This window comes from Heterodontus francisci, chromosome 31 (assembly GCF_036365525.1).
Source record: "Heterodontus francisci isolate sHetFra1 chromosome 31, sHetFra1.hap1, whole genome shotgun sequence".
NCBI lineage: Eukaryota > Metazoa > Chordata > Chondrichthyes > Heterodontiformes > Heterodontidae > Heterodontus > Heterodontus francisci.
In genome coordinates, this window is record NC_090401.1 from 11,445,526 (window position 1) to 11,473,282 (window position 27,757).

General features: G+C 43.9%; 1 protein-coding gene across 1 annotated transcript in view; it reads left to right on the plus strand.

The window, feature by feature from the left end:
- The window catches only part of col9a2 (procollagen, type IX, alpha 2), a 159,022-nt gene that overhangs the window by 91,413 nt on the left and 39,852 nt on the right, over positions 1 to 27,757 (plus strand). The window contains exons 12-13 of the mRNA XM_068011034.1: positions 23,852 to 23,923; positions 26,340 to 26,375. Of these exons, the coding sequence (XP_067867135.1) occupies positions 23,852 to 23,923; positions 26,340 to 26,375 (108 nt within the window). The remainder of the gene's footprint in view (positions 1 to 23,851; positions 23,924 to 26,339; positions 26,376 to 27,757) is intronic.

A 27,757-nucleotide genomic window follows, 5' to 3' on the forward strand; every position in this document is an offset into this window, starting at 1 on the left:
GTAAGTATTGAGAATCAGTCTGTATCAGTGGAGAAGAATCGATATCCGATATGAAGCATTCCCATTATACTGCACTCAATGCCACAATAATAACTGCCTTTAGTTTCGGTTTCTGTACCTCGAGATTTAGTTTTATTTCATTTATAGCCTGAGAAAGTTGTGTCATCTTTTGGTCCAAATTCTGGTTGTATTTTAATTTTACTCAGGGAGGGGGGGGCCTGGGGTAGACCTGTAAACAAAAAGGCAGTTGTTGTTTTCATTCCTATTTTGAAGTATTTGTTTCAATAAGCTCTGGGTGAATTTGCGGATCTTGTTGTTCGGGGAGCTTCATTCAAAGGGAACAGGGTTTAGAGAAACACACAGCAATCTCCTGCTGTTATTTCAAAGCTTTACTCAGATTATCTGTTTATTCACTTTTTAACACGATTTGTAGCCAGTGCCCTCTTGTGTCCTGCATGTTCTGGCTGCTTCTCTGTGGTTTGATGAGGTTGGATAAATGGCTCTCTGTATGTTTCTGAGACTGGCAGAATTGACACAGTAACTAGAGAGCATTGAGTGAGCAGCTAAACTGAAAGAAGCATTTGTTGAGTGGAAGCTGAACACAGAGGATGTATAAATCCTCCTTGGAAATTATTCAGGGTCTGGTTGCCACAGTAGGAAATGGTTAGAGAAAGACTTGTTATTCCTTGAATCCAGGAATTTCAATTTCCCGGCAGTTTGTTGAGGTATGAGTGCGGAGGAAGGACATTTTCCTTAGCCTTGAGAGATTGCTGTCTCTGCTGAGCCAGCTACGGGGCCCTCTTGGCTATTGACCGATGAAAGGGGTCATCTCTCCTGGTTACAGTCTCATACGCAGCCTTGCTAGCGGTGAGTGTGTTAGCAGACATAAGGTAATAACATTGTCAAAAGAACAAAAAGAACAAAGAACAGTACAGCACAGGAACAGGCCATTTGGCCCTCCAAGCCTGCGCCGATCTTGATGCCTGCCTAAACTAAAATCTTTTGCACTTCCGGGGCCCATATCCCTCGATTCCTTTCCTATTCATATATTTGTCAAGATGCCTCTTAAACGTCGCTATCGTACCTGCTTCCACCACCTCCCCCGGCAGCAAGTTCCAGGCACTCACCACCCTCTGTGTAAAAAACTTGCCTTGCACATCCCCTCGAAACTTTGCCCCTCGCACTTTAAACCTATGTCCCCTGGTAACTGACTCTTCCACCCTGGGAAAAAGCTTCTGACTATCCACTCTGTCCATGCTGCTCATAACTTTGTAAACCTCTATCATGTCACCCCTCCACCTCCGTCGTTCCAGTGAAAACAATCTGAGTTTTTCCAACCTCTCCTCATAGCTAATGCCCTCGAGACCAGGCAACATCCTGGTAAACCTCCTCTGTACCCTCTCCAAAGCCTCCACGTCCTTCTGGTAGTGTGGCGACCAGAATTGCACGCAATATTCTAAGTGTGGCCTAACTAAGGTTCTGTACAGCTGCAACATGACTTACCAATTTTTATACTCTATGCCCCGACCGATGAAGGCAAGCATGCCGGATGCCTTCTTGACTACCTTATCCACCTGCGTCATCTGATTTTTGACTGGCAACAGGCACTAACAAGGGATCTATGCTGAAGACAAAGACTCAAAAATGACCTCTTAGATTTAATTAGGACTCCAGTCTTTGAGCTCCGCATTTAATCTGTTTCATACAGTTTGGTTCATACTATCTCTGAGTCACTAGATATGACATTCTCTTGTGATCTGCCCACTCCTTCGCCTACGTCTGTCTTTCTTGCTGTTTGATTCACCTTCTCTTACCCCGCCTGACTCTCCTCCTTTGTAGCTTCCTTTTTTACCTCCTTCAATTGAAAGGAAGTTTAAAAAGTCAATAAGTAACGAGAGAGCAGAGGTGCAGGGTAGTGAAGAGGCATACATCAGTCAGAGTGTGACAGGAAGGGACAGAGATTACAAGCATAAGAGTGCAGCAGAAATTAGAACCAGAGTAGGTAAAAGTAGTAAACAGTCAAAGCTTAAGGCTCTTTATCTGAATGCACGTACGTAGCATTTGTAACAAGATAGATGAGCTGACGGCACAGATAGAAACAAATGAATATGATTTGATAGCTTTCACTGAGATGTGGTTGCAGGATGACCAGGACTGGAAACTCAATGTTCAAGGATATACAACGTTCCGGAAGAATAGGCAGAAAGGAAAAGGAGGTGGAGTAGCTTTGTTATTAAAGGAAGGTATCAGTGATAACATATAGAGATCAGTAATGATATAGGTGTAATAGATCGTGATGTAGAATCAGTTTGGGTGGAAATAAGGAATAGCAAGGGAAAGAAATCACGGGTGGGAGTGGTCTATAGGCCCCCAAGGAGTTGCCTCTCTGTAGGACAAGATATTAAACAGGAAATAATGGAGGCGTGTAAGAAGGGCACTGCAATTATCATGGGCGATTTTAATTTGCATACAGACTGGACAAATCAAATTGGCAAGGGTAGCATGGAAGACGGATTTGTAGAGTGCATCAGGGATTGTTTCTTAGAACAATATGTTGCAAAACCTACCTGGGAATAGGCTATTTTAGATTTGGTAATGTGTAATGAGGTAGGATTAATAAGAGATCTCATAGTTAAGGATCCTCGAGGGGGAAGCGATCATAACATGGTAGAATTTCAAATTCAGTTTGAGGGTGAGCAACTGTGGGTCTCAAACCAGTGTCTTCAACTTAAACAAGGGCAATTTCAAAGGAATGAAGGAAAAATTGTCTAAAGCGGGCTGAAAAAATAGACTACAGGGGAAGTCAATAGAGGAGCAGTGGGGACTTTTAAGCAGATATTTCGGAACACTCAGCAAACATTTATTCCAGTCGGAAGGAAGGACTCGATGAGAACGATGAACCACCCGTGGTTAACAAAGGCGGTCAAGGAGAGTATCCAATCAAAAACAAAGGCGTACAAATCGGCAAAAGCTAGTGGTAGGCCAGAGGATTAGAAATTTTTCAGAAACCAGCAGCGGATGACTTTCTTTCTTTGGCCCCCTTGTCTCGAGAGACAATAGGTAAGCGCCTAGAGGCGGTCAGTGGTTTGTAGAGCAGCGCCTGGAGTGGCTATAAAGGCCAATTCTAGAGTGACAGACTCTTCCACAGGCGTTGCAGATAAAATTGGTTGTCGGGGCTGTTACACAGTTCTGTCTCTTTTCCTGCCAACTGCTAAGTCTCTTCGACTCGCCTCTCTTTAGCCCTGCCTTTACAGCTGCCCGCCAGCTCTGGCGATCGCTGGCAACTGACTCCCATGACTTGTGGTCAATGTCGCAGGACTTCATGTCTTGTTTGCAGACGTCTTTAAAGCGGAGACATGGACGGCCGGTGGGTCTGATACAAGTGACTAGCTTGCTGTACAATGCGTCCTTGGGGATTCTGCCATCTTCCATGTGGCTCACATGGCCAAGCCATCTCAAGCGCCGCTGGCTCAGTCGGGTGTATGTGCTGGGGATGTTGGTCGCCTCGAGAACTTCTGTGTTGGAGATACGGTCCTGCCACCTGATGCCAAGTATTCTCCAGAGGCAGCGAATATGGAATGAATTGAGACGTCGCTTTTGGCTGGCATACGTTGTCCAGGCCTCACTGCCGTAGAGCAAGGTACTGAGGACACAGGCTTGAAACACTCGGACTTTTAAGTTCCGTGACAGTGCGCCATTTTCCCACACTCTCTTGGCCAGTCTGGACATAGCAGCGGACGCCTTTCCCATGCGCTTGTTGATTTCTGCATCGAGAGGCAGGTTACTGGTGATAGTTGAGCCTAGGTTGGTGAACTCTTGAACCATTTCCAGATCGTGGTCGCCGATATTGATGGATGGAGCATTTCTGACATCCTGTCCCATGATGTTCGTTTTCTTGAGGCTGATGGTTAGGCCAAATTCATTGCAGGCAGCCACAAACCTGTCTATGAGTCTCTGAAGACACTCTTCAGTGTGAGATGTTAATGCAGCATCGTCAGCAAAGAGGAGTTCCCTGATGAGGACTTTCCGTACTTTGGTCTTTGTCCTTAGACGGGCAAAGCTGAACAACCTGCCACCTGATCTTGTGTGGAGGAAAATTTCTTCTTTTGAAGACTTGAACGCATGTGAGAGCAGCAGGGAGAAGAAGATCCCAAACAGTGTAGGTGCGAGAACATAGTCCTGTTTCACGCCACTCAGGATAGGAAAGTGGTCTGATGAGGCGCCGCTATGCTGAATTGTGCCTTTCATATTGTCATAGAATGAGGTGATAATACTTCATAGCTTTGGTGGACATCCGATCTTTGCTAGTAGTCTGAAGAGACCACGTCTGCTGACGAGATCAAAGGCTTTGGTGAGATCAATGAAAGCAATGTAGAGGGGCATCTGTTGTTCACGGCATTTCTCCTGTAGCTGGCAAAGGGAGAACAGCATGTCAATGGTCGATCTCTCTGCTCGAAAGCCATACTGTGCTCAGCCGCTTCTGGAGCCTGTTTAAAGAGACTCGAGTGAAGACTTTCCCCACTATGCTGAGCAGGGAGATTCCACAGTAGTTGTTGCAGTTACCGCGGTCACCCTTGTTCTTATAGAGGGTGATGATATTGGCATCACACAGTCCTGTGGTACTGCTCCCTCATCCCAGCACAGGCAAAGCTCGTAGAGTGCTGAAAGTATAGCAGGCTTGACACTCTTGATTATTTCAGGGGTAATGCCGTCCTTCCCAGGGGCTTTTCCGCTGGCTAGAGAATCAATGGCATCACTGAGTTCTGATGTTGTTGGCTGTACCTCCAGCTCATCCATGACTGGCAGAGACTGGGCTGCATTGAGGGCAGTCTCAGTGACCACATTTTCCCTGGAGTACAGTTCTAGGTAGTGCTCCACCCAGTGGTCCATTTGTTTGCGTTGGTCAGTGATTGTGTCCCCTGATTTAGATTTGAGGGGGGCGATCTTCTTGATGGTTGGCCCAAAAGCTCTCTTAATGCCATCATACATTCCTTTGATATTTCCGGTGTCTGAGGCCAGCTGAATATGACTGCATAGGTGTTGCCAGTAGTCATTTGCGCAGCACCTGGCTGTTCTTTGTGCAGCGCTTCTGGCTGTTTTAAGTGCTGCAGTTGTTAACTTGCTGGGGGCTTTCTTGTAGTTCAACAGTGCAATACATAATAAGGGGGCACACATTTAAAACTGAGATGCGAAGTAATTTCTTCTCTCACAGGGTGGTGAATCTCTGGAATTCTCCACCTCAGAGAGTTGTGGTGGTTAGATCACTAAGTGTATTTAAGGAAGAGGTAGATAGATTTTTGAAATCTCGGGGAATCGAGGGTTATGCGGAGCAGGCCCGAAAGAGGAGTTGAGGCCTGGGACAGATCAGCCATGATTTTACTGAGTGTCGGGGCAGGCTTGAGGGGCTGAATGGCCTACTCCTGCTCCTATTTCTTATGTTGTTATGTTCTCCACTTCCTTCCATTTACCCCCCTGACTTTCCTCCTTCTTATCCACTTGCTCCTATCTATCCTGACCATTCTCATCCTATCTTTCTTACTGATTTGAAAAAAGAAAGACTTGCATTTCTATCGCACCTTTCACAACCTTTCATTACAGCCAGCGAAATACTTTTAAAAGTTTAGTCACTGTTATAATGTCAGAAACGCGGGAGCCAGTGTGCACGCAGCAAGATCCCAATAACAGCAATGAGGTAATGACCAGATGTAATATTTTTGTGATGTTGATTGAGGGATAAATATTGGCCAGGACACCGGGGAAAACTTAAAAGCGGATGTTCGAAATCTGAAATAAAAACAGAAAGTGCTGACCTGGAAGGTTAACTGTTTCTCTCCACAGATGCTGCCAGACCTGCTGAGTATTTCCAGCACTTTCTGTTTTATTTTACACCAAGGAAAACTTCCCCGCTCTTCCATAAAATAGTGCCATGGGATCTTTTACATCCACCCGAGCAAGAAGATGAAGTCTCATTTAGTGTCTCATCTAAAAGACAGCACTCCCTCAGTATTGGAGTGTCAGCCTAGATTCTTGTGCTCAAGTCCTGGAGCAGGACATCAACCCACAACCATATAAACTCAGAGGCAAGAATACTCCCAACTGAGCAACATCTGACTGTGAGTTAAAGGGGAAGCATAAATTAGGTACCAGAAAGGTGAAGAATTATAGACAAGAAAAATGATTTTGAAGTTGAACATTGCAGGGATAGTTTCTGACATATTTATGTTGTCATCAAACAGAGTTAAAAGTGCTTGTGCTGTAGATGCTGCAATAGTAGGGTGTAGCCTGGGGAGATGCATTACTGCTGCATTACTACTTCCTGCTGCATTACTGCTGCATTGCCACTTAGTGATACATTACTGTTGCATTACCACTTATTACTGCATTACCACTTACGGCTGCATTACTGCTGCATTACCACTTATTACCGCATTACCACTTACGGCTGCATTACTGCTGCATTACCACTTATTGCTGCATTACTGTTGCATTACCACTTAGAGATACATTCCTGCTGCATTACCACTTATTGCTGCATTACTGTTGCATTACCACTTAGAGATACATTACTGCTGCATTACTGCTGCATTACCACTTATTACCGCATTACCACTTACGGCTGCATTACTGCTGCATTACCACTTATTGCTGCATTACTGTTGCATTACCACTTAGAGATACATTCCTGCTGCATTACCACTTATTGCTGCATTACTGTTGCATTACCACTTAGTGATACATTACTGTTGCATTACCACTTATTACTGCATTACCGCTTAGGGACACATTACTGCTGCATTACCACTTATTACTGCATTACCACTTACGGCTGCATTACTGCTGCATTACCACTTATTACTGCATTACCACTTACGGCTGCATTACTGCTGCATTACCACTTATTACTGCATTACCACTTACGGCTGCATTACTGCTGCATTACCACTTATTGCTGCATTACTGTTGCATTACCACTTAGAGATACATTCCTGCTGCATTCCTGCTGCATTACCACTTATTGCTGCATTACTGTTGCATTACCACTTAGAGATACATTACTGCTACATTACCAGTTACTGATACATTACTGTTGTATTACCATTTACTTCTATATTATTCTTGCATTACCACTTACTGCTATATTGCACTTTTGATCAAGGAGTCAATTACTGCAGTAAGGAGGGTTGATATCTTAGAAGGTTCCTCAAATGAGGCCATATGGGGAGAACTTAAGAACAAAAAGTGGGGGAGGGGGGCAATCACATGGCTGGGAGTGTACTACAGGCCTCCAAACAGTCAGGGGAGCAGATATGTAGGCAAATCTCAGAGAGGTGTAAAAATAATAGGGCAATAATAGTCGGGGATTTCAACTTCCCCAATATCAACTGGGACAGTCTTAGTGCAAAAGGTTTAAAGGGGGCAGAATTCTTAAAGTGCATACAGGTGAGCTTTTTGAGCCAGTACATAAAAGTCCTACAAGAGAAGGGGCAGTACTGGACCTAATCCTGGGGAATGAAGCCGGACAAGTGGTAGAAGTGTCAGTGGGGGAGTATTTCGGGGATAGTGACCATAACTCTGTAAGATTTAAGATAGTTATGGAAAAGGACAAAGAGGGACTGGAAATAAGGGTACTGAACTGGGGGAAGGCCGATTTCAATATGATTAAACAGGATCTGGCCAAAATGGACTGGGAGCAGCTACTTGTAGGAAAGTCTACATCAGACCAGTGGGAGTCACTCAAAAAGGAAATAGTGAGAGTTCAGGGCCAACATGTTCCCGTAAAGGTGAAGGGTAGGTCCAACAAGTCCAGGGACCCTGGATGTCAAGGGATATAGAGGATTGGATAAGGAAAAAAAGGAGGCTTATGGCAGATTCAGAGCGCTGAAAACAGCGGAGGCACTAGACAAGGATAGAAAGTGTAGGGGAGCATTCAAAAAAGTAATTAGGGGAACGAAGAGGGGACATGAAAAAGCACTGGCGGGTAAGATAAAGGAAAATGCTAAGGCATTTTATAAGTATATTAAGGGCAAGAGGATAAGCAGGGAAAAAGTAGGACCCATTAGGGATCTAAGTGGCAACCTGTGTGTGGAGCCGGAGGACACAGGTGAGGTTTTAAACGATTAATTTTCATCTGTGTTCACTATGGAGCAGGATGATGTAGGTGTAGAGATCAGGGAGGAGGATTGTGATATACTTGAACATATTAGCATTGAAAGGGAGGAAGTATTGGCTGTTTTAGTGGGCTTAAAAGTGGATAAATCCTCAGGCCCAGATGAGATATATCCCAGGCTGTTATGTGAGGCAAGGGAGGAGATAGCAGGAGCTTTGACACAAATTTTCAAATCCTCTCTGGCCACAGGAGAGGTACCAGAGGACTGGAGGACAGCAAATGTGGTACCATTATTCAAGAATGGTAGCAGGTATAAACCAAGCCAGTGAGTCTAACATCAGTGGTCGGGAAACTATTGGAAAAAATTCTGAGGGACGGGATTAATCTCCACTTAGAGAGGCAGGGATTAATCAGGGATAGTCAGCATGGCTTTGTCAGGGGGAGATCGTGTCTAACTAACTTGATTGAATTTTTAGAGGCGGTGACTAGATGTGTAGATGAGGTTAAAGCAGTTGATGTAGTCTGCATGGACTTCAGTAAGGCTTTTGATAAGGTCCCATTTGGGAGATTGGTTAAGAATGGGATCCAGGGTAATATGGCAAATTAGATCTAAAATTGGCTTAGTGGCAGGAGGCAGAGGGTAATGGTAATTTGCGAGTGGAAGCCTGTGATCAGTGGTGTACCACAGGGATTGGTGCTGGGACCTTTGCTGTTTGTAGTGTACATTAATGATTTAGACGCGAATATAGGAGGTATGATCAGTAAGTTCGCAGATGACACGAAAATTGGTGGTGTCGTAAATAGTGAGGAGGAAAGCCTTAGATTACAGGACGATATAGATGGGCTGGTAAGATGGGCGGAGCAATGGTAAATGGAACTTAATCCTGAGAAGTGTGAGGTGATGCATTTTGGGAGGACTAACAAGGCAAGGGAATATACAATGGATGGTAGGACCCTAGGAAGTACAGAGGGTCAGAGGGACCTTGGCGTACTTGTCCATAAATCACTGAAGGCAGCAACACAGGTAGATAAGGTGGTTAGGAAGGCATATGGGATACTTGCCTTTACTAGCCGAGGCATAGAATATAAGAGCAGGGAGGTTATGATGTATAAAATGCTACTTAGGCCACAGCTGGAGTACTGTGTACAGTTCTGGTCACCACCCTATAGGAAGGATGTGATTGCACTGGAGAGGGTGCAGAGGAGATTCACCAGGATGTTGCCTGGGCTGGAGTATTTCAGCTATGAAGAGAGACTGGATAGGCTAGGGTTGTTTTCCTTAGAGCAGAGAAGGCTGAGGGGGGACCTGATTGAGGTATACAAAATTACGAGGGGCATTGATAGGATAGATAGGAAGAAACTTTTTCCCTTAGTGGAGGTGTCAATAACCAGGGGGCATAGATTTAAGCTAAGGGGCAGAAGGTTTAGAGGGGATTTGAGGAAGAAAAATTTCACCCAGAGGGTGGTTGGAATCTGGAACACACTGCTTGAAGGGATGGTAGAGGCAGAAACCCTCACAATAGTTAAGAAATATTTAAATGAGCAGTTGAAATGCCACAGCATAGAAGGCTACGGGCCAAGTGCTGGAAAATGGGATGATAATAGATAGGTGCTTGATGGATGGCACAGACATGATGGGCCGAAGGGCCTGTTTCTGTGCTGTATAACTCTATGTCTCTACCACTTACTGCTATATTACCACTTTATAAAAAAGCCAACTTTTTCACCAATATTGTCAATTTATAGAATTATATAGCACAGACTGAGGCCATTCAACCCATCATGCCTGTGCTAGCTCTTTGTAAGAGCCATCCAATTAGTGCCACTCCCTGCTCTTCCCCATAGCTCTGCAAATTTCACCTTTCCCAGTATATATCCCTTTTCAAAGTTATTATTGAATCTGCTGGCACCACCCTTTCAAGCATATTCCAGATCACAACAACTCACTGTGTAAAATAAATTTCTCATATATATCCATGTTTACAATTCTTTGAGTTATGCTGTGGTCAGACTACTTGAGGCAATGGTTTCTCTGCGTTGGCCCCATGTAACTGAGTTGAGGTTCAATGCTGTTTGTACACTAAGAAGGGCACAGCGAGTCTTTATACCCTCAGTGGTACCTGAAGCAGGACCAGTGTACCTCTTCGGAGCCTCCACAGGCAGAAGGAGAGTTCAGGACCTCAGTCGCAATGATTAGGACCTTCCAATTGACAGAGAACAAATCCAAAGATTTCAAATATAAAAAAGAAGGTGGAGTGAAGGATCACCCGCGGTGATCTATCGCACTTGAAAGAAGGGACAAATTACAATAGATTAGCACAACAAAAGGCCAATTTCTAGAAGGCTTTTTACAATAATTAGGAATCATTTTCAAATTCTTGCTTTGAAATGAACTGCCTGATATCACAGCACATTAATTAAAAGTGACAGGTGATCTTTACCATGCTCCTGGTCACTGCCATTCTAACCTTACGAGCCAATATAATGAGCAACAAGCTGATCTTTAGAAGTTACAAGTAAGACCAATCAGTCAGTTTATTAAAGCTCAGTGTCATTCTTCGCTCAATAAAGGGTGATTGCAACTCAGTACAGCTCAATACAGGTTGATCCCCACTCAATACAGGATGTCCCCAATTCTAAAGCTCAACACAGCGTGAATCTACCCCCAACTGAGTATTATTCGGTACTAAATGACCACCCCTCTGCTCCCAATCCGGTAAAAGGTATACCCTAACTCCAAACAGGGTGTCCCTCAACTCAAGGACAGGGCAATGCCTGGTGTGATGGAAGTGACACTTTTTTTGTTGAAGTATTTTTTGAGGAATTCATAGTTAAACTGAATAAATGTTGGACAGTTTTTTTTCAAGAGGGCACTGAAAGAACTAGTTTGGCAACAATGTGTACTGGTTGTCACATGACTCAAGTTAAAAATAGAACAGAAACCCTGGTAGCAGGGGAAGACGTGGGCAGAGAAGTCACTCACATGCCCCTTGATTGGACAAGCCAGGGAGCAGCAGAGTGCACCTTAGAGGTCAGAAAAACTCGCAGGCATTTGGTTGTAGAGTCAGTGTGTTTTATCTTCTGGAGTGAGCAGCTGATAAAGTTAGCCTGCTGCTGAAGAAGTGACAGAAGGAGCGAAGACCACAACCCAGCTCGCATTTCAGCATCTCTAAAAGACCCTGAGAAGTCCACTGTGTCAATTCATCTCATCTCTTATCTTTACGGAAAAGCCTGCTATACTGGGTCTCAATGCTGCCTGAAAAGAACTGCTCAGAAAGATCTCAGTGACCCATCTACATGTACTCAGAAGTCAGACTGTGTGCCAGTTTTGCAACACAGTATATCTCATCTGCTGTTTTCTTCAGGAATGAGCAAGTAATTAACCCAAGTGGTTTTTTTGGTCTGTAACAGAGCTCTGAACCAAAATCCCTTTTTATATTTCAAGTTAACCAGTGTATGTATGTATGCGTGAGTGTGAGGGGTTAAGGTAGGGGGATTTTAAAATTTAAATCTGTGTGTTTATGCTTTACTTCATTACTACTTAAGACTTGTTTTATAATAAACAGATAATTTTGTTGTTCATTAAAGAAACCTGGTTCGTGTGTTCTACTCTGGGAAAAATAGAGTATATGATTGTATCAGTAAGTGGGAAAATTTAAAATAGATGTTGTGACCTGTGGAGAAGTGGGACTAGAATAAGTGTGTATTCCTCCGCATTGGTCGTAACATATAATTGGGAGCTCTCTTTCTGGGATAAACCCAATGCCAACAACCTACAATTGTAAGTGGGGTAATAATAATTGGAAAAGGAAAACAAATAAAAAGAACCCGGTTTCTTGTGTAATAGAGTAAAGTTTACACCACTGGAATGTCTTTAACAGTTGCTGCGACTTTTCTGGGGAAGGAGGATGTATCCCTGAATGATTTGAGGAACTTAACCAAGGTTAAACTAAAGGATTTGGCAGAACTGTTGGTATTAGAATTCAAACTAGGAGCTAAGAAAGCAGGCATAATTGAAGTAATAGCACAGCATTTACAATTGGAAGAAGAAGAAAGCAAACCAGAGGGTAATGCAGCTGAATTAGCTAAAATTCAGTTAGAGATGAGGCAGCTTGAACTTGACAAAAAATAAGAAATAAAAAGCTTGAGCAGGAAAAAGAATTGAAAAAACTTGAGCTTGAAAAATAATGGACAATGAAAAGACTTGAACTTGAGGAAAAGGAAAGGGAAAGAGAAGAAAAGGAATTCGAATTTAAAAAAGATGGAAGAAGGCAAAAGAGTGCTCTTGACTCCAGTAAAAATTCTGATGGGGAAAGGTCTGGCTCCAGCCCAGGACCCAGTGGAGAGCTGTTTAAATTTGTGCAAGCCCTCCCTAAGTTTGAGGAAAGGGAAGTAGAGGCATTTTTCATTTCTTTTGAAAAGATAGCCAAACAGATGAAGTAGCCAAAGGAAAGCTGGACACTGCTTATGCAAAGCAGGTTGATGGGCAGAGCTCATGAAGTTTATGCCATGCTTCCTGAGGAAGCTTCAGCGGATTATGAGATGGCAAAAAAGGCTATCCTCGCTGCATGTGAGTTAGTCGCTGAATCTTACCAACAGAAATTTCAGAACCTCCAGAGACTGTCTGGGTAGACTTATATAGAATTTGAGAGGGTAAAACAAATTAATTTTGATCGTTGGATATGGGCACTAAGGATGGAAACCACGTATAAGAATCTTAGGGAACTAATTCTCCTGGAAGAATTTAAAAATTCATTCCCTCCATTAGTAAGAATCCATGTAGAGAACCAGAAGGTTTCAACAACCAGACAGGCAGTGGAAATTGCTGATGATTATGAGCTTGTGTATAAGCCATACCCTTTGTCCTTCACCCCCACAAACCCGAGAAGGATAGAAGGTGGGAGGGTGAAAGGAATGTGAGTAGCTGAGGATAAGAAGGGACAGCTGGGAATGCCCCAGCATCTCCTCCTCAGGCCAGAAAGGAAGGTGCTGAGAGTAGAAGTGAGGTCTGCAAGCCAAAGTGTTACCATTGCCACAAGGTGGGACACCTTCGTACAGAATGCTGGAAGTTGTGGAATAAACCCATAGGACTTATTGGGGTACAAAAAGCCAATGCAGAGAAAGGGGCCTTGACCAAGAGTACAGCAGATCAGGCTGTAGCTCTGACTACAGCTGTAAGGCTAAATACAAAAAATAATGTGAGTGTAGGGGTTATGTATAAGATACCTGAGAATTATAGGGAATTCTTGTCAAACAGAAAAGTAACTCCTTATCCCTCAAGTGAGGCAGGTAAACCTATAATTATACTTAGGGATACAGGAGCCACCCAGACTCTTTTGCTGGGGAAAGGCATAGCATTTCCGCCAGAGAACGCACTGAATGCTAAGTGAATGATATTAGCAGAGAGTATATAACCGTAACTTTGTATCAGATGCACCTAGAGTGTGACCTAATGTCTGGAACAGTAACTGTAGGAGTTGTCCATAGTTTGCCAGTGGACAGAGTTGACCTACTCCTGGCGAACGATTTGTTTGTAGCAAAAGTAATAGCTTCTCCAGTAGTCGTGGAAAAAAACCAAGTGAAGTCAAAGAGACAGAACAGTTACAGGAAAAGGTTCCAGAAATTTTTCCTTCTTGTATAGTAACGTGAACAATGGGTAAACAAATTCCATTGTCGGAGGTAAAATTGGCATCACTGTCAGATAGCCGAATACCTGAAACTTTCTTTGGGGATTTGGATAATCCAAAGGAAATGTTTAATAAGTCTCCACTGATCACGACTCAGCAAGCTGATCCAGAATTAAATAAAGTGGCACAATCAGCTCTGACAGAAGCTGAGCCAAAAGGAGTTCCAGAAGACTATTATGTTACAGTTGGGATTCTAATGAGGAAGCGGCGACCTCCTCACAGACCTGCGGACGAAGAATGGACAGATGTTCATCAGATAGTGGTGCTGCCAAAGTATCGCCGGGAACTATTAAGAATAGCACATGAAATTCCTATAGCGGGACATGTGGGGATCTGGAAGACCCAATCACGTATAAGTCGACATTTTTACTGGCCAGGTCTTTCCAAGGAAGTGGTGCAGTTTTGTAAAACATGCCATACGTGTCAGATTGTGGGAAAACCGCAACCTGCAGTAAAACCAGCACCTCTAATTCCCTTACCAGTTATTGGGGAATCATTTAGTAGGGTGTTGGTGGACTGTGTAGGACCTTTACCGAAAACAAAAGCAGGACACCAATATATACTCACTATCATGGATATGGTTACTCCATTTCCAGAGCCCATTCCCTTGAGAGCAATTTCTGCTAAGGTAATGGTAGAGACGTTAACCCAGTTCTTCATTAGATATGGATTACCAATTGAGATTCTGTCAGATCAAGGTTGCAGTTTTATGTCTAAAATCTTTCAGGAAGTTATGGGTAACTTGGGCATAATACAGTTAAAGCCCTCAGCATATCACCCACAGACACAGGGGCTTTAGAAAGGTACCATCGGACCCTCAAAACAATGATCAGAGCATGCTGTCATGAATATCCCCATGATTGAGATAAAGGGCTAGAATTTCTTTTGTCTGCCACTAGAGATTCATCTAATGAATCTACAGGTTTGAGTCCTTTTGAATTAGTTTATGGACATGAGATAAGAGGTCCTCTAAAAACTAATTAAAGAAAAGATTTTAGAACAGAGGGATGAAACTACCGTGCTACATTACGTATCCATGTTCCAGGAACGGCTCATGATATCCTGCAAAGTGGCTCACGAACACCTTAAAGCTTCCCAACAACAATGAAGAAAGGAGCAGACAATCATGCCAAGACCCGAACATTTCAACCAGGGGATGAAGTGTTAGTATTACTGCTATACAGGTTGAACTGTTGAAAGCACGGTTCAATGGTTCATATAAAGTGGTCAAGAGAATTGGTAAAGTAAATTATTTGATTGACACTGCAGATCGCCGGAAAAAGAATCAGCTGTGTCACATCAATATGTTAAAACAATATCATCGCCAGGAGGAGGATAAGCAAGAACAGGTATGTCAGGTATAGGGACAGTGAAAGATGAAAGAGATAGTGAGGATGAGGCAGAAAGAGGCCTAGACAATTCTCACATTGAACCTCCTACTATCCAGTTAGCTAATACTGAACTGCTAGGGAGATTGGACATTACGCTTTCATATAGAGATGCAGACCAACGAGAAGACCTAACAAGGCTACTCACAGTATTTAAAGGTCTGTAGGGGTAAGCCAGGATGTACAACCTTAGCCACACATGGGACTGAGTTTTACCGACCCCCGATGTCGGGGGTCATGGCGGGAGGGCCTGGAAAATGCCTCCGGGAGAGGCCCGCCACGGGCCTTGATGCTGACAAGGCCTGGCCCCATATTGCCGGCGGCAGCGAGGCCTTGTGGCGGTGCCCCCCACTGCTCGGCGATGGGAGCAGAATCTAAGTATGTTAATTCATGCAAAGTAATGAATTAATGACTTACCTGCTCCAGTCGGCCGTCCCGCTCCGATATTGTGGTCGGTTGCTGGGACTCCCGCGCCTTCTGATCTTCGTCTGAAGATCCAATGCGGGACATGGTGGGGCGGGGGTGGAGATACGTTTTCAGGGCAGTGGGGTGGGGAGGGTGAAATGTTTTTGATTGGTCTAGGGGGTGGTGGGAAGGAGTAAAGTTCATAGTTTATTAACTTTGGGGGTAAGGTTGGGATCACAATGTAAGTTTTTTGTGGGGGGGAGACGGTAAGTAATAAATTTTAAGGTCATGGGGGGGTGGTGGGACAGGGTCGCAATAACTTCATTCACACTTTTACAATCAGGTTTCTTCAAAAATTTTAATTAAATGTAAGGGCTGGAAGCCCTTTAAAAATGTCATTGGCGCCTGTGCAATGGTGCCGGATGCCGTTGCTGGGGATGGATCGCCCACCCCCTCTCACATCATGGGGGAGAGGCGCTCCGCCCCAGCCATGTAAATGAGCTGCTGCTTTTAATATCGTGGTGGCTTCCGGGGTAAAGCCTGCGCATGCGGGCCGCCATGTTTTCGGCCACCGCCGATGACGGCGGCAGCAACATAAAATCCAGGCCATGATGTGGATGTAAGGGAATCCTTTGCTATAAAACAGCATCCTCACAGCTTAAGTCCAAAGAAACAAGCCCAGGTAAAAGCAGAAATCCAATACATGCTGGAGAACTGCCGAATAGAACCCAGTCAAAGCAGCTGAAGTTCGCCTGTAGTGTTAGCGCCTAAACCTGACAGTTCAACCAGACTTTGCGTAGACTACATAAAAGTTAATGAAATAACAAAGGCAGACTCCTACCCAATTCCTCCTTTGGAAGACTGTATTGACAGAGTGGGCAGTGCCATGTTTCTTACAAAAATAGATTTGTTAAAGGGATATTGGCAAATTCCTTTAACGCCCCAAGCTAAAGCAATATTGGCTCTTTTCCAGTGCTGAGTAATGCCATTCGGGCTTAAAAATGTCCCAGTAACCTTTCAGAAACTAATGAACCAAGTGGTAGCCAGTGTTCCTAATTGTGTAGTTTACCTTGATGATGTGCTGGTCTATAGTGACACTTGGAAGGACCACTTGGAACAACTATAAGCTCTGTTTAGAAAATTACAATCGGCTGATTTAGTGGTAAACCTTGCCAAAAGTGAATTTGCGAAAGTGAGAGTGACCTACCTCGGGCATATAGTAGGGAAAGGACAAGTGTTGCCAAGAACAGCGAAAGTACAAGCATTGGTGGAGTTCCCCACCCCTAGGACTAAGCGAGAAATCATGAGTTTTTTGGGGATGTGTGATTTCTACCAAAAGTTTGTTCCAAACTTCAGTACTCTCACTGCTCCACTGACAGATTTACTACGAAAAACGAATACCCAGATAGTGTGGTCAGGGGAATTCCAAGCATCCTTTGAGAGGCTGAAAGCTGTTTTGATCAATGAACCAGTGTTGGTTGCTCCAAATTTCACTAAGCCTTTCAAGGTAGCAATTGAAGCTAGTGACCTGGGGTTCAGTGCAGTCCTGTTACAAGACAATAAATCAGGGATAGAAAGGCCAGTGGATACTTTTCCAAAAATCTATTCAACACCAAAAAAGGTATTCAACAGTGGAAAAAAAAACCCTCTTTTCTCCTGGCTCTTAAACATTTTGAAATCTATGTCCGCCAGGACTACAGAGAGACACTGGTATATATTGATCATAACCTTCTAGCCTTTGAGGAAAACTTTAAAAACCAGAATGCCAGATTATTCCAATGAAGTTTACTATTACAACCTTATCAATTAAATATTATCCACATTGGGTGCAAAAATAATATTATTGCAAATGCCTTATCGAGAATATAACTTTGTTCAAGTTATCTGAATGAAAAGAGGGTACAGAGCAGAATTGTATTAACTACAAGAAAAGAGTGAATGAGCATGAGTGTGAAAATGTGTTTTAAAAATTTTTGACCTTCTATTTTTCCCACAATTTGAAATGAAACGTATTTTAAAATGGTGTTTCATTCCTGCAAGGTTGGATGTGTTATCAAAGTGATTCTGTTTTTTGTTAAAATATTTTTTGAGGAATTCATAGTTAAACTGAATAAATGTTGGACAGTTTTTTTTCAAGAGGGCATTGAAAGAGCTAGCTTGGCAACAATGTTCAATGGTTGTCACATGACTCAAGTTAAAAATAGAACAGAAACCCTAGTAACAGGGCAGATGTAGGCAGAGAAGTCAGTCGCATGCCCCTTGATTGGACAAGCCAGGGAGCAGCAGAGCAGAAAAACTCACAAGCTTTTGGTTGTAGTGTCAGAGTGTTTTACCTTCTGGAGTGAGCAGCTAATAAAGTTAGCCTGCTGCTGAAAAAGTGAAGGAAGAAGAGAAGACCACAACCCAGCTCGCATTCCAGCATCTCTAAAAGACCCTGAGAAGTCCATTGTGTCAATTCATCTCATCTCCTGTCTTTGAGGAAAAGCCTGCTATGCTGGTTCTCAATGCCACCTGAAAAGAACTGTTCTAAAAGATCTCAGTGATCCCGTCTACATATAATCGGAAGTTAAACCATATGCCAGTTTGGAGTACAATATATCTCATCTGCTGTTTTCTTCAGGAATGAGCAAGTAATCAACCCAAGTGTTTTTTTGTCTGTAACAGAGCTCTGAACCATATGCCAGTTTGGAGTACAATATATCTCATCTGCTGTTTTCTTCAGGAATGAGCAAGTAATCAACCCAAGTGTTTTTTTGTCTGTAACAGAGCTCTGAACCAAAATCCCTTTTTATTTTTCCGTTTAACCAGTGTGTGTGTGTGTGTGTGTGTGTGTGTGTGTGTGTGTGTGTGTGTTTAAGGTAAAAAGGGGACTTTAAAATTTAAATCTGTCTAGTTCTGCTTTACTTCACTAGTATTTAAGTTTTGTTTTATGATAAACTGATAATGTTGTTGTTCATTTACGAAACCTGGTTAGTGTGTTCTATTCTGGGAAAAAATAGGGTATATGATTGACTGTATCAGTAAGTGTGAAAATTTGAAATATATGTTGTGACCTGTGGAGAGCTGGGAGTAGAATAAACAGTGCACTCCTCCCACCTCAGTTGTAACGATGGTGACCACCTACCCAACCCAGCAGATCTCAGTATAGGGGGATCCTCAATTCAGTACAACTCAAAACCATCACCAATGCATATTGGAATTTATAACTGTTTTTTCACCCATTTCAGTGGACAGACGATCCCAGCTAGCGCCTTCAATTTTCCAATATGTACTGGCAACAATGCTGCCTGTATATAAAAGCTTAGGCTCTGTGACATTGCTGGTGAGATGGTTTCTTTGAGCTCACGTGCAGTTCTAAGGAGGCCATGCAATTAAAAATTCTGTTCCAGGTTTCTTTCAGCATTTTGAAGGCACAGTTCTGTTACATCTCTCGAGAGGCTCAACATTCCCACATCTTATCTTTGATCCATCTTCCATCTTAGTCCTCTGTTTATTGACACTCTTGTCCTCAATTGTTCCCTCTGTAATTCTAATAAAAGCCCGTTGATCAAAGACTTAAACACTGGTGGATACCGGGCAGGTGGTCAAAACAAGGGCAGGCATTTAACCCTTTGAATCCGCTGTGTCTCGATGTTAACCTTCTGTTTTGAGCAGTCGAATAGGGAACCTACGGGAAGGCAGCAGTTCCTTTATTAAGTATGCAGATTGGCTCCTGAACCTGACTGCAATATTACTCATAGGCCTGAGAGAGGGGGAGCAGTGATGGCTCCCTATCAGGCCAGACCTGCCAAGAGGTGGATTGTGGGCCAGAAGAGACCCAAACAGATAAGTAATTAAATTTGACTGAGTATGGCATCAAGGAGCCCTAGCAAAACTGAGGTCAATGGGACTCAGGGGGAAAACCCTCCGCTGGCTGGAGTCATACCTAGCGCAAAGGAAGATGGTTGTGGTTGTTGGAGTTCAATCATCTGAACTCCAGGACATCACTGCAGGAGTTCCTCAGGGTAGTGTCCTAGGCCCAACCATCTTCAGCTGCTTCATCAATGACCTTCCTTCAATCATAAGGTCAGAAGTGGAGATGTTCGCTGATGATTGCACAATGTTCAGCACCATTCGTGACTCCTCAGATACTGAAGCAGTCTGTGTAGAAATACAGCAAGACCTGGACAATATCCAGGCATGGGCTGATAAGTGGTAAGTAACATTCGCACCACACAAGTGCCAGGCATTGACCATCTCCAACAAGAGAGAATCTAACCATCTCCCCTTGACATTCAACAGCATTACCATCGCTGAATCCCCCACAATCAACATCCTAGGGGCTACCATTGACCAGAAACTGAACTGGAGCAGCCATATAAATACCATGGCTACAAGAGCAGGTCAGAGGCTAGGAATCCTGCAGTGAGTAACTCACCTCCTGACTCCCCAAAGCCTGTCCACCATCTACAAGACACAAGTCAGGAGTGTGATGGAATACTCTCCACTTGCCTGGATGGGTGCAGCTCCAACAACACTCAAGAAGCTCGACACCATCCAGGACAAAGCAGCCTGCTTGATTGGCACCCCATCTACAAACATTCACTCCCTCCACCACCGACGCACAGTGGCAGCAGTGTGTACCATCTACAAGATGCACTGCAGCAATGCACCAAGGCTCCTTAAACAGCACCTTCCAAACCCACGACCTCTACCACCTAGAAGGACAAGGGCAGCAAATACATGGGAACACCACCACCTGCAAGTTCCTCTCCAAGCCACACACCATCCTGAGTTGGAACTATATCGCCGTTCCTTCACTGTCGCTGGGTCAAAATCCTGGAACTCCCTTCCTAACAGCATTGTGGGTATACCTACCCCAAATGGACTGCAGTGGTTCAAGAAGGCAGCTCACCACCACCTTCTCAAGGGCAATTAGGGACAGGCAATAAATGCTGGCCTGGCCAGCATCGCTCACATCCCATGAAGGAATTTTTTAAAAATGTAGTTTTAGGCTTCCTTGTAGGACAACCTCTGGGCCTCATAAGGAAGCTTTGGGCCTCCCTTGCCCCAGGCGCCCCCAGCCTTCCCACAATTGTGTTCAGAGCCCCTCACTGACTGCTGGGGATCGTTCCCACATTTGGCCTGGCCACCACGTCCCTGGACTCCCCAGATTCACCACTTGCTTCGGGGCTTGCATTCACACCTCACATCCCTCTTCCCTCCCTAAAATTGGTGCCTGTGTTCCCAGACCTGAGGAATGTTTTCAAACACCTCTTGGACACTCCTGTCTACCCTGTTAAGCCCCTTCAAAATCTTGTAGATTTCAATGAGATCACCTCTCGTTCTTCTAAACTCCAGAGAGTATCGGTCCAATTTACTCAGCCTCTCATCATAGGACAACCCTGTCATCCCAGGGACCAATCTAATGAACTTTGCTGTACCACCTCCAAGGCAAGTATATCCTTCCTTTGATATGGAACCCAAAACTGCGCACAGCACTCCAGGTGTGGTCTCACCAAAGCCCTGTACTATTGTAGCAAGACTTCTTTATTTTTGCACTCCAGTCCCCTTGCAATAAAGGCCAACATGCCATTTGCCTTCTTAATTGCTTGCTGTACCTGCCTGCTAATTTTCTGTGTTCTTTGTATAAGTATACCCAGGTCCCTCTGAACATCAACATTTAGACGTTTCATTGATTTAAAAAAATATTCTGCTTTTCTATTCTTGCTACCGAAGTGAATCACTTCACACTTCCCCACATTATACTCCATCTGCCACCTTGTTGCCCACTCGCTTAACCTGCCTATATCTCTTTGCAGCCTCTTTGTGTCCTCACAGCTTATATTCCCACCTCGCTTTGTATCATTAGCAAAGGTAGATACATTATTCTGTCTCTTTGTCTAAGTCATTAATATAGATTGTAAATAGCTGAGGCTTCAGCACTGATCCTAGTTACAGCATGCCAACTTGAAAATGCCCGGTTTAGCCCTACTCTTTGCTTCTTGTCCATTAACCAATCCTCTGTCCATGCTAATATATTATCCCAACTCCATGAGCCCTTATCTTGTGTATTAGCCTTTTGTGTGACACCTAATGGAATGCCCTTTGGAAATCCAAATGTGCCCATCTACTGGCTCCCTTTGCCTACCCTACTCGTCACATCCTTAAAAAAGCGAATAAATTTGCCAAATGCGATTTCCCTTTCGTAGAACTATTTTGACTCTGTCTGATCACACTATGATTTTTAAAGTACATTGTTAAAACTTCTTCAGAAGAAATTCCAGCACTTTTCAGATGACTGATGTCAGGCTAACTGGCCTGTAGTTCCCTGTTTTCTCTCTCCCTCCTTTCTTAAATAGCGATGTTACATTTGCTAACTTACAGTCTGCTGGGATTGTTCTAGAATCTAGGGAATTTTGGAAAATCATAACCAGTGCACCCATTATCTCTGCAGCGACCTCTTTTAGAACCTAGAGTGAAGGCCATCAGGTCCTGACTATTTGTCAGCCTTTAGTCCCTTAAGTTTCTCCAATACTTTGTCTTTGATGGTATTAATTACCTTAAGTTACTCTCTATTTCTGGTTTGCAAATTCTGTCTTCCACTATGAAGACAGACACAAAAAAAATTGTTCAAAGGTCTCTGCCATTTCCTCATTCCCCACGATAATTTCTCCTGTCTCTGCCTCTAAGGGACAAAGGTTACTTTAGCTACTCTCCTCCTTTTATATACTCTTAAAAGCTCTTACAATCTGTTTTTATATTCCTAACTAGAAAACTATTCTATTTTTCTCCTTTTGTCAACTTGTTGGTTGCCCTTGCCTGGTTTCTAAAACACTCCCAATCATCAGGCTTACTGCTATGCTTTGCAAGATTATAAACCTTTTCTTTTAATTTATTACTATCCTTAACTTCCCGAGTAAGCCATGGATGGATCTTTCTTGCTGAGTTTTTGTTTTTTAGTGGAATGTATTTTTCTTCAATATCTTGAATTGTTCTTTTAAATGTTTCCCATTGTTTATTTACTGTCATACCTTTTACTCTATTTACCCAATCAACCTTAGCCAGTTCTCCCCTCATACCTAGGTAATAGGCTTTATTTAAGTTTAAGATTCTTATTTGAGACTGGAGTATATCACTTTCAAACTTAATATCGAATTCAGAAGTATTATGATCACTTTTTCCCAGTGGATCTTTTACTATGAGATTACTAATTAACTCTGCCTCATTGCACAATACGAGATCTAAAATAGCTTTATCCTCAGTTGGTTCCACAAAGTATTATTCCAGGAATCTGTCACAAAAGCATTCTCCAAACTCATTCTCTAGACTACCTTTGCCAATTTGATTTGTCCAATCTATATGAAGATTAAAGACCCCACAATTATTACAATGCCTTTGTTACAAGCTCCAATTATTTCTTGATTAATGCTCTGGCCAATATAACTACTGTAAGGGGGCCTATAAACGACTCCCACCAAGTGGTTTCTGACCCTTGCTATTCCTAATCTCCACACAGACAGATTCTACTTCCCGTTCTTCTGAGCTAAGATCCTTTCTCACTGCTGTCATCCTTTCAATCAGGACTACTCCTCCTCTTCCTTTTCCATTCTGTCTGTTTGAAATGTTGTGTACCCTGGAATATTTATTTCCCAACTTTGGCCACCTTGTAATGTCTCTATAATGGTAATTAGATCTCAACTATTTATCCCTATTTGTGCTGCTTGTTCATCTATCTTATTACGAATGCATCACACATACGGATAAAGAGCCTTAAAATTTATCTTTTTACGATTATTGTTTGCATGGACCATATTTGCTGTTGCATGATTACCACTAAACACTCTGTCCCTCGCTGACCCTCTCTGCTTCTCTTTATCCAAAGCTGCACTGCTCTATTGTCTTGACTTTTCTCTTTAAATTTTGAAATCTCCCTTCACCTGAACCATCTTCCCTACACCCCCTCCGACACCTGGGCTTTTAGTTGAAAGCCCTATCCACAGCCCTAGTTAGAGGAGATTGTTGGCCATTAGTGTGTGAGGAATGATGGAATTATTCTGGAATAGGCCAGTCAGAAAGCAACTGAATATACGCTTCACTCGATCACTACACACACACACATGCCAGCGACCAAGGAGACCAGTGACAATGACACATCCGGCGAGAATGATCACAACCAGTATTAGTGTAGAATGGAGGATTATTTGTCGGAATTATGAGTGGTGGCTGTGCAAATTTGTTTTCTTTCATTCACATTTTTAAACCAATATTTTCCTTGTTCCAAGGGTGTTAAAGGAGAACGAGGACCCACTGGGATCCCAGGTCCTCAGGGTGTCCCTGGACATAAAGGAGATAAGGTAAGGAATGGACACCTCTGTACAAAATGGAACACAGTTGTGGCACTCATTATTTTCTGTGAAAGGAATGATGAGAGGGTGTTGAGGGTCAATATATAGGGAATGATGGGAAGAGGTGGAGGGTCAGTGTGTGAGGGATGATGGGAGGGTGTTGAGGGTCAGTGTTTGAAAATGATGGGAGTGTGTTGAGGGTCAGTGTGTAGGGAATGATGGGAAGAGGTGGCGGGTCAGTGTGTGAGGAATGATGGGAATGTGTTGAGGGTCAGTGTTTGAGGAATGATGGGAGTGTGTTGAGAGTCAATGTGTGAGGATCGATGGGAGGATGTTGAGGGTCTGTGTTGGAGGAATAATGGGTGGGCATTGAGGGTCAGTATGTAGGAAATGATGGGATGGTGCTGAGGGTCAGTGTTTTATGCACGATGGGAGGGTGTTGAGGGTCAGTGTTTGAGGAATGATGGGAGTGTGTTGAGGGTCAGTGTGTAGGGAATGATGGGAAGAGGTGGAGGGTCAGTGAGTGAGGAATGATGGGAGTGTGATGAGGGTCAGTGTTTGAGGAATGATGGGAGTGTGTTGAGGGTCAGTGTTTGAGGAATGATGAGAGGGTGTTGAGGGTCTGTGTTGGAGGAATAATGGGTGGGTGTGGAGGGTCAGTGTGTAGGAAATGATGGGAGGGTGTTGAGGGTTAGTGTATAGGGAATGATAGTGTGTTGAGGCTCAGTGTGTATGGAATGATGGGAGGGTGTTGAGGGTCAGTGTGTGAGGAACGATGGGAGGGTGTTGAGGGTCAGTGTGTAGGGAATGTAGGGAGGGTGTTGAGGGTCAGTGTGTGAGGAACGATGGGAGGGTGTTGAGGGTCAGTGTGTAGGGAATGATGGGAGTCTGTTGAGGGTCAGTGTGTAGGGAATGATGGGAGTCTGTTGAGGGTCAGTGTGAGAGGAATGATGGGAGATGATTTGATGGTCAGTGTTTGAGGAACGATGGGAGGGATTTCAGGATCAGTGTGTGAGGAATGATGGTAGACCCTTGAGGGTCAGTGTGTAGAGAATGATGGGAGGGTGTTGAGGGTCAATGTGTAGGGATTGCTGGGAGGGTGTTAAGGGTCAATCTGTGAGCAATGATGGGAGACGCTGGAGGGTCCCTGTGTAGGGAATGATAGGAGGGTGTTGAGGGTTAGTGTGTAGGGAATGATGAGAGGGTGTTGAGGGTCAGTGTGTGATAAATGATGGGAGGATGTTGAGGGTCAGTGTGTGAGGAATGATGTGACGGTCTTGAGGGTCAGTGTGTAGGGAATGATGAGAGGGTGTTGAGGGTCAGTGTGTGAGGAATGATGGAAGGGTCTTAATGGTCAATGTGTAGGGAATGATGGGAGGGTGTTGAGGGTCAGTGTGAGAAGAATGATGGGAGGGTGTTGAGGGTCAGTGTGAGAAATGATGGGAGGATGTTGAAGGTCAGTGTGAGAGGAATGATGGGAGGGTCTTGAGGGTCAGTGTGTAGGGAATGATGAGAGGGTGTTGAGGGTCAGTGTGTGAGGAATGATGGGAGGGTCTTGAGGGTCAATGTGTAGGGAATGATGGGAGGGTGTTGAGGGTCAGTGTGAGAAGAATGATGGGAGGGTGTTGAGGTTCAGTGTGTAGGGAATGATGGGAGGGTGTTGAGCATCAGTGTGTAGGGAATGATGTGAGGGTGTTGAGGGTGAGTGTATAGGGAATGATGGGAGGGTGTTGAGGGTTAGTGTGTAGGGAATGATGGGAGAGTGTTGAGGATCAATGGCTCAGGAATGATGGAAGGGTGTTGAGGGTCAGTGTGTGAGGAAGGATGAGAGGGATTTGAGGGTCAGTGTGTGAGGAATGATGGAAGGGTGTTGAGGATCAATGTCTCAGGAATGATGTGAGGGTGCTGAGGGTCAGTGTGTGACGAATTTTGGGAGGTTTTTGAGGGTCAGTGTATAGGGAATGATGGGGGGTGTTGAGGGTCAGAGTGCAGGGAATGATGGGAAGGTGTTGAGTGTCAGTGTGTAGGAAATGATGGGAGTGTTTTGAGGGTAAAGTGTGTAGGGAATGATGGGAGGGTGTTGACGGTCAGTGTGTGAGGAATGATGGGAGGGTTTTGAGGGTCAGTGTGTGTGGAATGATGGGAGGGTGTTGACGGTCACTGTGTAGGGATTGTTGGGAGGGTTTTGAGGGTCAGTGTGTAAGGAATGATGAGAGGGTGTTAAGGGTCAGTGTGTAAGGAATGATGGGAGTGTGTTGAGGTTCCCATTGTTGCACAGGAGCCCAGTGGTATGAACAGGGAGAAGTTATTCTCAAGACTGTTCCACCCTTTCCGTTCGGGAATCGAATGTCAGATAGCCCTGTCTCAATGTCATTGGAAAGCTGAACAGCTCTAATCTAAGACTTTCTTTCTACTCTGTCTCTAGGGATTCCAAGGTAAATCAGGACCCAAAGGCGGTTTTGTAAGTACTTGATTATATATGATTGAAGTGTGTTGTGTGTGTGTTTACATTTGTCTTGGTATATGTGCTTATTTCTGTTTATGAGCGTCTTTATCTGTGTGTGCACGTGTATCTTGCATGTCTGTCTTTCTGCTTGCATTTGTGTGTGTGTGTTGTCTGTGTGTCTGTCTTTGTGGTGTGCATTTGTGTTTGGTTTAAAAAGAGCTGGAACCCCAGCATCAGGGAGTGTAAAGGAGCTGTGTGGGAGTGAGCAGCAGTTGATACCAGACAGAGGGGATAACTCAAAAGGTGATATCATAGGATCAAGCAAGGTTTGAGGAATCAGAGCTAAGGGTTCAATTTATCATTTATCTAAGCATTAAGGGCATAGTATCCTTTAGGTTCAAAAATAGACCTAAGGTCGAAGAAAAGGGAGAGACTGAGAGCAGCACAGGAGAAATACCATAACATTACAGGCAAACTGGATCATTAATTAATTTAAAAATAAAAATCTATGAGCTAAGTTGATTAAATACACAGATTAATTAATGAAATAATTTAAACAGTGTTATATCAGGATGATAGTGCAGGTGGTGTTCCAGAACTGCAGCATGTGGGAGTTTGTGGAGAGTGTTGTGATCTCGGACAACCACATCTGCAGTAACTGTCTACATCCCGAGGATCTTCAGCTCAGAATTGTTTGAAGTCTGAGATGCAGACATTGCAGGGCCTCAGGTAGGGGGTGAGTTACCTGGACACTTTGATGCAGCAGGCAGTCACACCCCTTAGGATAGGATGTGGTGCACATGTGGTTAGTGATCAGGGACAGGAGGGTTTGACAGCGAGTCAGGCAGGTAAGGGGATTCCAGGTGCAGTGCTGGAGGAGCCTCAGCCTTTGCCCTTATCCAGCAGGTTCAAGGTTCTTGTTGCTGTGCGGATGAGGGCAAACTCTGCAGGTTGGATGAGCAAACTGACCATGGCACAATGTTACAGGAGGCTATTCAAGTTGGGGAGTGAAAAGGAATGTGGTAGTGCTAGGGAACATTATAATCAGGGGGACAGATACTGTTCACTACAGCTGCGACCAGGAGTTCCAAACGTTTTATTGCCTGCCTGGGTATAGGACATCTCCTCAAGTCTGGAGAAGAACTTAGAGTAGGAGGGGAGGATCTAATTATTGAGGTCCATGTTGGGACCAACAACATAGGGAAGATTAGGCATGTGGTCCTCTTTAGAGACTACCAGGAACAAGAAGCTAAATTAAAGCACAGGACCTCAATGGTTATAATCTCTGGATTATTATCCAAACCATGTGTAAATTGGCATAGGGATAAGGTCAGCAGCCGGACTTCCCATACATTGACTCCAATCCCGATGAACTTGAGGTTTCGCTTGCAGACATC